This window comes from Vipera berus (genome assembly GCF_964194415.1).
Source record: "Vipera berus genome assembly, chromosome: 6".
Classification (NCBI taxonomy): Eukaryota; Metazoa; Chordata; class Lepidosauria; order Squamata; family Viperidae; genus Vipera; species Vipera berus.
Window position 1 is genome coordinate 57,826,963 of NC_138208.1, and position 12,130 is coordinate 57,839,092.

The window sequence follows — 12,130 nt, forward strand, 5'->3', positions numbered from 1 at the left end:
TTTCAGGGAAAAGCAAGTACATATATAGTCTTCAAAAGTAGCAAAACACGGAAATGTAACTTATGAGCTCTGATTGGTTACATGAGTTCTAGGCCCCTTCTAGCTCATTCCTCGCCCCCTTTAGCAATGCTAAATTATAGCTAAATGTCTTGCAACCTTTTCTCTGGCAAAGGTCACAGGTGTCTTGCTAAGCGTCTAAGTTTCCGGCACCATGTTTGTGGTTAGCTACAAACGAGACATATGTGGTTAGATGTATCACAGCTCTATGCTTGACTAAATAGGTGTGAGAGACAAATGAACTCGTGGTTTGGCATTTTCCATTTCCTTGTTCTTTTCTAACTTAATACACACGTTTTCTTTATGCCTCACTTTTATGTCCTGCCTTTACTTTATGTCCTGTCTCAATACACTTCAGTGTCACAGTAAGCCCTGGACTATTTCATGCAAGTGGAGCTATGAGCACACACGCACACTAACCTGCTGCTCGCATAGACTGGTTCCCCTCCCCCCCACCTGGGCAGCCAAGTTGCAAAGGTTGGGGACTGCTGTTCTAGAATGCATCACTAATATAGCAGCACAACAGCCATTTATGACTGATTTTTCCCCCTTCTGTCTCTGACAGCAAAACTGGTGGAAAAATTGTTTTGAAGCCTTCGGAAGATATATGTATTTTCTATACATGTTCCCAAATCCACCCCTAAGAGTTCTTGAAGATTAAAAATAATGGCGCGCACATGGGCATTCCCATAGACCAGGCATGTCAAACTGCCGGCCTGCGGGCTGGATGCGTCACACCGAAACCGCGCCCACCCCATTGCCGGCAATGGGGAAAAAGTCCATATACATTGCGCGAAGTCATGTGACGTCACGGGTTTGACATGCCTGCCATAGACTATGTGAGTCCAAGATTAAAAGAAAATGCTGGGACTGGTTTAGAGGATTATAGCGTACTCTTTGTAAGCCACAACAATTAAATAAGATTTAAGTTCTATGTTTATGTGGAAAATTGGCTTCCTGATTCTGTTGTATCTGTGTCCTAGTTTGAAAAGTCTTGTACAGGTAGTCCTCGACTTATGACCACAATTGAGCCCAAAATTTATGTTGCTGTGAGACATTTGTTAGGTGACTTTTGCCCCATTTTATGACCTTCCTTGCCATATTTGTTAAGCAAATCCCTGCAGTTGTTGAGTTAGTAACACGATTGTTAAGTGAATCTACAGTAGATTCCCCATTGACTTTGTTTGTCAGTAGGTTACAAAAGGTGATCACATGACCCCAGGATATTGCAAGTGTCATAAATATGAGTCAATTGCCAAGCATCTGAATTTTTATCCTCTTGATAGTGGGAATGCTACAATGCTTAAAACAGTGTGAAAAATGGTCATGTCACTTTTTTCAGTGCTGTTGTAACTTCGAATGGTCACTAAATGAACTCTTGTTAAGTCGAGCTTTACCTATATTGTCTTGTTCTGTTCTTTTCAGCAATTTCTTCCCAGCCTCCTTGAATACACTGGGTACTGTATCTACAGCGATGATCCTGTGATCCAGGAAGTGGCCTTAGCAGTTCTCTGTAGACTTATCCTAAAGAAAGCAGAACCTCCCTCTGTTGGATCAATGGCATATGAGAAGTATCCACTTGTTTTTCCAGAATCAGCCAAAGTGTATGTATGTCGTAACCTTATCTGGAAATACACAAGTGATGTTCCTCAGAACTTGTTAAATAAACTTAGGTAGTGTAGAAACATGTTTTTAACATCCGATAACGATTCTTCCCATTTTGGTTTAGTTGTTCTGCAGTTACTACATTAAAACAGGAGGGACATGAATCATAATCCTGCTGCAGTTCATTCATTTCTCTTAACCCAATTTAGAGTGGAAGATATTTATTGCCATGGCTATTCTAAGCCAGTGATAAAGAGCTAATCTGGCTCTTTTAAGTATTTAAACACTATTGATTGTGTTGATGTATTAATCTTTAGTGTTGAGTCAGTATCATTATTTCATATTTTAAAATGCATTGTTTAGCAACCACATTTGAGATGGGTGCCAGTGAAAATTAGTTAAGGGAAGTGATTGCAAGTGAAATCACAACTGGACTTATTGTCTTACTTCAACTTTCCTTTGCTTTACAGATCTGCAGAGGTTGTAAATGCAAAGACTGGTCACAAAGCAGTTTTTTTTATCACTGTTGTAACTGAATGGTTGTTAAACAAGGCAATTGCTATCTAAGACTACCTATATGAGTAATTAATTCATTTAGAATATTTCTCAGGCTGCGTTGTTGCTTTGTAGTTCAGGTATCTCCCTTTCAGAATCAAAGTGCAAGTTCATGTCTGATTCAGTTCCATAATGAAAGGAGAACTATTCAAATTAGGTTCCTACTGAAACCAGAGCAGTTGTTGGTTTTTAGATTTTTTTTTAATCCTGCCTTTATTATTTTTTACAACTAACTCAAGGTAGCAAACATACCTATTAGTCTTTCCTCCTTCTATTTTTCCCACAACAAAAACTCTTGAGGTGAGTTGACCTAAAGTGGCCTAGCCAGCTTTCATCCCAATGGCAAAACTAAAATTCACAGTTTCCTGGTTTCTAGCTTGATGCTTTAACCACTAGACTAAACTGGTCTGTTCATACTTAATAAGTATATTGGCTTGGCTCACGTTTAACTATTACTTAGTGTGAGTTTCTATATCACTAAATAAAAAACAAACAAACAGTGATCTATGAACCGGATCAAAATATTTACAATAAAGAAAAATAACAAGAATAACCTAATCTGTTATTTTTTATTTATATATACGGTATATATTTATACATACACACGGACACAAAAGATGTGTTTGAATATTAGTAGCTCGGGTTGGTAGCTGGGCTGCTGGTTTGATCTCTGGGCTTGGTAATTTGGTTGCAACGTTTTATCTCCGTTTGGGGGACATCTTCATGTGTAAAATTATAAAAAAGAGATCTTTGTTGGGCAAGTGGGTAGTGCATAAATTGCAAATTAAAGTGGAAAGCATAATCTCTAAAATTACAAGAGAAAAGAATAGCGCAAACAATTTCATGTAATTGTTACACTGTCCATTCAATTTTATTTTAGACTGAGTAGAAGATATTTGAGAAGTAAGAAGATGGAGGAAAAAGAAGAGGAGACAGTGCTTGATCATATTCTGTCTTGCATCAAATTCCCCATCAGAAACTCAGCTGATCTTTCACAATCCTGGGCAGCCCTTGTAGTACTTCCACATATAAGGCAACTATAATAAATCCACCCTGGCTTATTTTTTTTTACTTCTTTCCACATATTGGAGTACATGTATTATAACTGATGTGTAGAACTTGGACTTATTCTTCTGCTTTCTGGAACAGCAGTTCTCAACCAGAACTAGGAAGTTACAAAGGGTAAAATAATTCCAAATACTTTGCTGGCTAAATGACTGTTTAGAAATCCAGCAGTTGAAAGTCAAGATCATCTGCAGTATTGCCAGTGATACCTGAGCACATTTCTTGGATTTATTACTGATCCCTTGTTGCCTCTATTGTTAGAGCCAAGCAAACATCAGAAGCTGTTTGCAGACTTGCTAACAATTGTGGCATCCACAAATTAGCAGATTTAATAGAAAAGAAGGACTTTGTTTTTTCAAATAAATTATTTCCAAAGACCCACTAATTTTGCAAGAGAGAACTAGATGCATCTGAGAATGTTACCTCTAATTTACTACTATTAGTTTTTCTTATAGTTTTGAATGTACAGCTAAACATAATGTTATTATAATTCTGAATCCAAATTGCCCAAGGCAAATTACAAATATTCTCTCTTCTAATTTTCTCTCTCCTTACTTCTATTTCTTTTTTCATGCTTTGGGGTACGTTGGAGGAGGGAATCATAGTTCAAGGGTGAAATTCAGAAACCAACACTTAGCTTTTAGTAAAATTATAATTTATATTTGCATTTATATATTTGACAGGCCACTAGTGAAAGAAAAAGTTACACCAGTGCTTACAAGGTTCTCTGAGAGTCTCTTTGCTGCCCTTGACAAAAGACAGTTCTGCAAAGGTTAGCCCTTTAGATTAATCTGTTCTTTCTTTGTAAGAGTCAGTAAAAATAAATATGGTCTGTACCTTTCCCTGTCTCTTTCCTCCCTCCCCCTTTGTAGAAGTGTGGTTAATTTTGACTGCTACTGGATTGACACTCTTATTTCCCCAGTTTTTTTAAAAAAACTTTGCCTTTCCAGTGTGATCCCTGAAGATAACAGTGTGGTTGTCAACATGTTTCTTGCCACCATCCAGTTCCCTCCCTTATTGAATTTAATTTTTCTAATTTTAAAAATTTTAAAAAATGAATGGGTAGCCAGTTTGCTCAAGCAATAATCACTAACCTCAAAACAGCCTGCATTTTCAACTATGCATTTTGGTCCTGCATAAATCCCAGAATCATTCTTAGAAAAACATTTGGGCGGCTGCAGCCCAATTCTTTATTTGTTTTCTAATAGATGGATGATTTGTGATCAGCCTCACCATTTTGACAGTCATTTCTGAAGTACTCGTAAAATGCTCTCAAAATTCCAAATGTTGGAATTTTGGAATTCTTGGCCATAAAAAGTTTGGCAATTCTATTTTAAAACATTTTATTTGTTTGATTGGCCTAATCTGTTTTTATGCTTTTAGTTTGCTATTAATACAGTATTAATTAGTTGAGATAACTAAATAAGAGTACAGGGGCAAGATTATATGGGAAAAGCTTTGTTCTTATTTCTGATACGAGGTACCCTGAACTTCTGATACTGATTGATTGCATCATTGTAATAAGATTGTTTAAGACTTATTGTCTTGTAGAAGATGCACACTAGAAAAGTGCAGATGTTTGGATGAAATGCATTCCAGGAGAAAAATCTTTTCTAATTTGGTATTCTCCTTGTATGATCGGCTTCGGCTTTTCTTACTCAAACCAATAATGGCAAATAATAATACTTGAAAATAATACTTACTTGATTCATATCTAAGCAATATGTTAGACTTCTACTGTGCACTTAATTTACCTTATGAAATTGAATTAATATTTTTTCATATTTATCCATCTTTTCTCTAGCTTTATATAAAATATACATATTTTACAGGCAGTGTGCATGTTTTGTAAAATGATATTTTATTTTATTTTAATAGTTTTAAAGTATTTCTGATATGGACATATGAACTAAGACACAATTTGTTTTTTATTTTCGTAGGAAATTTGTTTGTGGCTTGTCAAGCTGTGAGCACGCTTCTTAGTTTAGTGGAATCCTTGGAAATTTTAGATATGTTACCAGTGGAACGCATAAAGACTTTATTGATGTATGTATAATAGGAAAATATTTCCCTATGGAATAGCAACTCTAGCTGAAGTTAGCCTGTTTTATGCTATATTGTTATCAAAAACTAGGTTGAGTTTTCTGGGAGAAGGAAATACATATTGATTAAAAAATAAAGCTAATCCTCAGGATATGACAGCAGTTGGGCTGGGATTGCTGTTGCTATGTGATGAAGTCATAGGACACTATGTTATGTGACTGCATTGCTTAGTGATGGCAATTCTGGGCAGTCCCAGTTGCTGTGATAACCCCAAGATGTGCGAGAAGAAGCCAAGGAAGGGTATAGGAGGGCCGGTGGAGGCTTCATGTGAATCATAGGAAGCCGGGGGGGGGGGGGAGCCTGTGAAGGCTTGCATGAGCCAGAGGATGCTGCAACCAAGAGAAAGAGTGGGAGGGAATTAGCAGAGTGACTTGTGGCCTTCCCTGCTAGTTTTCATACTGAATTTGCTTGTGAGAAACTGGCAGATAGCAATCATGTGACCATGGGTCCCTGTAGTCACAATTGCAACTATGGCTATGGGGATGCTGCCGTGGCTGGAATTTGGGGGAACCAATTGTATATTCATTTTTTCAACACCTCTAACTTTGAATGTTTGCTATAAAAAAAATGGGAGTAAGCCGAGGACTACCTGTACTACCTGTATAGTTATTGCTAGACCTAGAAACTCCTTTTTTACATGGAAAATGTCAGACACAATTGGTGTTTATTGCATTTTATACCGCAGAGGTGGGACTTTTTCTTTCCCTGAAGAAACTCATTCCCCAGGGTTAATAATCAGAGACAGTTTTTCAGACTACTGGAAAAAGAAAAGACTTCATGGGAGAAATTCCAATTATTGTAAAGGGTCCTGGGCAATATAGTTGTGCTGCTGGAAAAAATAAAAAATTGCATCTGTGTATTTCAAGGGTTCAGTTCTCGTAGGCTTGAAGTTTTAGAATCCTCTAATTTAACTTGTTCTGTGACTTGGCTGAGGTGAGCAGTCTAAGTCTAAATGGGACACATCAGCTTGCTTTTATGGGAGATTCATTTTAATCATTGTTATCAATTGTGCTTAGGTTTGATTGTCATTGCCGCCTTACCTCTCACTGTTGTGCATATTGGTGAGGGAGTACTTAGCATCATTAGCAACAGATAAAACAATTGTTCTGCAAGATATAGGTTTTCTATAGGTTATTGATAACCTGAGAATCAATGTGGTAAAGTGTGAGATTAAGATGCAAATAATAATAAAGTGCAGTTTTACCCTTGCATAAACTTAATAGATGGCATTAAAGCAAGTATGTTGTGTCATCTAAATTTGCAATATGAGGGATAAAATGTAAGATAACTGTAAAGAGGTATTGGAAGGATTAATAGTAAGTAAGGCAGGATAAGGTCTTAAATATTTGAAAGCAGACAGCAAAACTGCTTACTGCTAACAGTTGGATTGAATACATTCTCCATCTTGGAGGCTATCATACTCAATTGCTCCTTGAAGAACAAGATTCTGTGCTTAGGGGATGCTAGAGCCAACCTGACATCTTATTTGGTTTCTTAAAACTGGCCAGTTAATGTCCATGCACCTTTACATACACTTATTTTCCTTTTTCCTCCCTCTCCCCAACTCTGTTGTTGTTAGTCCCTAAGTCATGATCAACTCTTCACAATCCCATGGACCATAACACACCAGCCCCCCTGTCTCCACTACTTACTTCCAGAGTTTGCCCAAATTCATGTTCATTGCACAAATGGCACTGTCTAGCCATCATTTTTTCTGTACCACATTACTAAGAACATATGATGATTTTTATAGAAAACCTGGGGTTAAGACAATAACAAAGTAAATCATATATTTAAAATATATCTTGATTTTACTGTTTTCTTTTTCTTTAGGACATTTCCTGCAGAACCATCTGCCTTACTATTGGCTGATTTGTATTTTACAAGATTAGCATTGTGTGGTTATCATGAACACTTATCTAAAGAGACTCTGACGGAATTATTTTCTAAATTGCAATTCAATATTTCCTCCAGTGTACCTAAAGTAAGCTGATCACAACTGGTTTTCTTTTTCTTTCTTTTTTTGTCTCCACTGTTCTTTCATGCTTCACAAAGAGTCATTGCTGCATAATGTGCAGTAAACTTCAGCAATTCAATCAGCAGTCTGTGGCATCTATTGTGTTCTCACCTTCATATCAGTTAGTGTTACATAATACTTTGTGCTGAAAGCCCTCTGGCTCTACCCAGATGAACAACAATTGTCTCTGGCAAAGACTTAAAAGAAATAAATCAGGACACAAAACAAATATTGGAGGATCTTAAGGATAGCTATTTGCAAGAAAATCAGTTTGAGGGGTGAATAAAAAATGAGATTGTAGAATATGAATACCTGCTAAAATATGATTTCATCCATTTTGCCTTAAATAGAAATATCAACTTGATATTTTTTTCCAAGATTGTACTATTTTTTCTTTGATACTAAAATATTGAAATTTCTTAAAATGTAGAAATGAATATTCTTTTTTTTACTTTGTTATACTGACCTTCACTTTGTTTTCTTTCATCTATATCTGATGAAACAGATTTTGATATAAATTAAATTATTAGTCTGAAAGATATGACCATATATCGCTGGTCTGCAAAAAAAAACACCCAACAACTAAAGTATGGTAGGTAAGAAGAAAGAAATACATATATTGTATTGGGAATACACTATTCCTACCCAAGTAATTTGAAGTTTTCATAATTCCTAACTTTAGGGATGTTGGCTAAAGCTCATGGAAGATGGATCCAAAAATATTTGGTGATATAGCTTATCTATTGCTGGCTTATATATTATTAAATGAATTAACGAAGCATGATATCTTTGGAACAGGTGCGACTGCTAACTATACGGATTTTAAGTCGTTTTGATAACCTGCTTTCAACAGGAGCTCAGGTAACATTTTCAAATTGTAATTTAGTGCAGCAAATGGTACAGCATTCTTGCAGAAAGAGGCTTTTCCAATGTTCCTAAAACAGTTAAAATTGCAGTGGTAGATGAAGGTTTAGTAGTTTTCCCTTACTTACATTTCTGAATGTTAGTATGCCATTATTTTTGGTGAATTTAGAGCTTGCACTTAGTGAAGGTTTGATTCCTGCAAAATACTTTATACATTAGTACATTTTCTTTTTTCACTTAAAGCAATAATGAAGTAATAATAATAATAATAATAATAATAATAATAATAATAATAATAATAATAATAATAATAATAATAATGTTGGAAGGGACCTTGGAGGTCATCTAGTCCAACCCCCTGCTCAGGCAGGAAACCTTATACCATTTCAGGCAAATGCTAGGAACAGCTTGGATTTAAGTTTAGGGTGGTGTGTTTCTTCCTGGTTGAAAACAATATTTGATGTTACTTATATCCATGCATTGAATTTCTTTTCATTGAATGTTTTTTTTGACATAGTGGATTATCAGCTGATTTCTAGCGATGAATGCATTTGGCTTTGAAGAAACTTTCTCACACATTTTTTTTCTTATTTGCTAAGGATGTGGGGTTATTTGGTATGTTGCTTCAAGCCGAACTTGTGCCAGCAAATATCAATGACTATCGTGAAAAGCTGCTCTACCTGAGTAAGCTGAGATATGATTTGGTGTGCTCCACGATCCCTGAGGGAGCTTTGCAGGAGGTAAAAGTGTCCTTTTGTGAAAAGTCTTAGCATAATTGCATTTTCCTATAAGCAGATCATGCAGTTTTTGTATACTATCATAATGGCCTTAATAACGTGATGAGAAACAAAATCAGTTCACACCAATGGTAAAAGATCCAGGATTTCCATGGAATATAGAGATCATGGCCATTTCTATTTTTATTTTCTGATCAGATAAATTTGTGGGTAGGTAGAGTATCAGGTAATAATTTATGTTAGCAATTAGGTTTCAGATCAAGGGCAATTATGTTGTTTTTATGGCAAAGATTTTAAGTTTATCTTTCTGGTAAGTCTGAAATAGTATTTTTTATTTTCTTTATCAAATTCTGTCAAATTGGTCAGATATTGAAACTACTAGACTGAAGTGGGATTCAGTGCAGCACTAACCTCACTTGCATTTTCCTTTTGTAACACAGACCATATTTACATGGAGCACTTTGCTATATTGTGGCTTCATTTATTACACTAGCTGGTTAAACATGGAAAGAAACATCCTTTGTGATAAGAGAAAGAGCCATTAATCACAGTTGATCACCACAGTATGTTACTGGTGAAGCGGTTTAGTAGGACCTGGCAGGTCATCTAAAATTTGATTAAGAATTAACTTTTAAGAAAACAGCTGTTGATACAAGAGTGGCTACTTGTATAGCTAATAAAGGAGGATATACTATAGCCCAAGATTTCAAGAAAAAGGCCACTATTATTCTAATTGTTACTAGAATTTAAGGAAAAATTAAAACATTGGATACTAATATACTGATTGCATTTAAGAAGAATATCTTTATAGGAATGGATTCCAGTGATCTTGTTCAATATGTATTGGTGGTTTTGAAAGAGGCAATCAAACATTTTAGACTGTTATTCTAGGTGTCTCTTCGGTATTTACTGGGAATGCTTTATATCAACTTCAGTCCACTGTGGGAACCTGTGATTGAGCTTATAAGGTAAGTCTTTGTTTTTCAAGGAAAAGAGCAAATTGGGTATCGTGACTAAAGATTCGGATTCAGCTCAGCCCCAAGCCATGGGAGTTCACTGGGTGAAGTGGGATCAGGCCCCCTGAGCCCAACCTTTGTTGTGGGAATTGTTGTAGGAAAGAATGTAGTGTATATCACTGTCTGAAAGAGAGGCAAATACAATCATAAAATTATGTAGTTATAAATAAGGACAAAAATCAATAATATCATATACCACAATCATCAATTGTGGGGTGGAGAATTAGTTTAACATGCTAATAAATGTCTTGTTTCTGGTGAGACTATTGAACGTGCCATTCTCTTGAAGGAAGGGATAATTGACATTGTTCAGCCTATGGGAAATACGATTTCTTTATTTTTGGCTTGCTGTTTTCTGGCACCTGGCAGGTTTTTTTTTATAATAGATGATTTCTGTAATATGAATCATATGATATGAATAGACAGTTCATAATGTCTGAGTTAACTTGAAATCGTAGCTTCCATATCCATCGTGAAGATATTATTGCAGAATTGTATTCCTCATTACTTTTTTTTGCTGCATCTATACACTGCAATTCTGCCTGACTTATCCATGAAAAATGTTTTGTTTCATAAATGAATTTAGTCTTATAGAATGATGTTGGTTCCACCCAGTGGTGGGATTCAGCCAGTTCGCACCAGTTCGGCAGAACCTGTTCTGTCCCAGCCTACGTGAGTCCTTGTTATGCTCACAAGGAGAAACCCCTCTTCCAAGAAACAGGCAGGAACCGCAAGAAAAAAACAACCCCTTTTATTCTCACAGACCTGAGTCAATGTCCAAGGCAAACAAACATAGTCCACAGAAACCCTATCCTTAACAGGAACAGCAACCAGCACCTTCCACACCTTCCCTTTTATAATTCAGCCAAGGCGTGGCTTCCTAATGCCTTCTCCTTTGCCTTTGGAGCTGCTCCATTGCATTCCTCTGTCCTACTTGCTTCTCTTGCCGGTGCTTTCGTGCATCCTGGATTAGTGCCAACTGTACTTCTCATCACTCTCCAACTGAGGCTCCCAGCACAGCTGTGTCTCAACCTGAGCGCGAGTAGAGGGGCCAGGCTTCTCATCCGACTGTAAGTCTTGGAGCTCCTCAGAGTCTTCCTCTGACTCTAATGTCACTCCAGGCCCCTCCTCCTCATCTGTTTCCTCAGACTTAGCTGCCCGATCCATTGGCTGGCAAGGAATCACAACAAAACCGCTAGCTAATATTTTTTTGCCTACATCCAGAATGGACTTCCAGAGGCGGCATCCACACAGAGAACCGGTTGTTCACATATTTGAATCCCACCACTGGTTTCACTCATATACATTAGAATGTGACCTCTTTTGTTCAACTTCAGTCTGGGAGAAATTGAATGATGCCAAACATTTGTGGGAAGGAAATTTATTTAATGAGCAGATGTTTGAGAAATGAAGGAGTGCAGTTTCAGGTTTGCAGCAATACAGTTTAAGGATCCCTTACACAATCAAAGAGTAGAGAACAAAAGTTCTTCATCCCTCTCTGTAATTGAGTTTCTGGGTGGAATGGCTCTCCTTTCTCGCTCTCGTATGACAAACATCTAGCAGGCTGAATCCAGGGAGCTTTTCCATGAGAGGAGATGAGGAAAGAGCTGAAATCCCAGTTGCACAAGATGTTGCTTAAGTCTTAAGATGAGTACATGTCCTTTGTTTGTGCTGTGAGTAATAAGTACCATATCTCTTAAAAGTAGCTGGTAGAAATGCCAGAATTTCCTTCACTGACGTTGCTCATTTAATGAATTCCCACTCTGTTCTTATCCCTGTGTATCTGTGTTATGGACAAATCACTCTAAATTCCTTCTTGTGAGTTGATTATTAAGGGCAAGCTCCCTCCCTCCCTCCCTCCATCCATCCATCCATCCATCCATCCATCCATCCATCCATCTATCTATCTATCTATCTATCTATCTATCTATCTACTTAAATCAAACTGATTAGGCAAATAAATTTATGAAGGATCCTACTACTGAACTCTCCAGTTTAGTTGAAAATCTACTTTTCTCTAGTGTGTATTTAAGCTACAATGACCAAATTAAGGACAAAACTGAAAAGGGGCTAATTTTAAAGAATTCCATAAGGATTAAAAATGCTTAATA

At 36.7% G+C, this 12,130-nt stretch overlaps 1 protein-coding gene across 3 annotated transcripts in view; it reads left to right on the forward strand.

The window, feature by feature from the left end:
* The window catches only part of UTP20 (UTP20 small subunit processome component), an 88,834-nt gene that overhangs the window by 21,541 nt on the left and 55,163 nt on the right, over positions 1 to 12,130 (forward strand). For 2 of the 3 annotated variants that reach the window (XM_081331571.1, XM_081331573.1), the window contains 8 exons: positions 1,483 to 1,661; positions 3,098 to 3,250; positions 3,966 to 4,054; positions 5,223 to 5,328; positions 7,219 to 7,369; positions 8,201 to 8,263; positions 8,866 to 9,006; positions 9,895 to 9,971. In XM_081331571.1, the coding sequence (XP_081187697.1) occupies positions 1,483 to 1,661; positions 3,098 to 3,250; positions 3,966 to 4,054; positions 5,223 to 5,328; positions 7,219 to 7,369; positions 8,201 to 8,263; positions 8,866 to 9,006; positions 9,895 to 9,971 (959 nt within the window). The remainder of the gene's footprint in view (positions 1 to 1,482; positions 1,662 to 3,097; positions 3,251 to 3,965; positions 4,055 to 5,222; positions 5,329 to 7,218; positions 7,370 to 8,200; positions 8,264 to 8,865; positions 9,007 to 9,894; positions 9,972 to 12,130) is intronic. The other variant, XM_081331572.1, reaches the window with a different exon arrangement.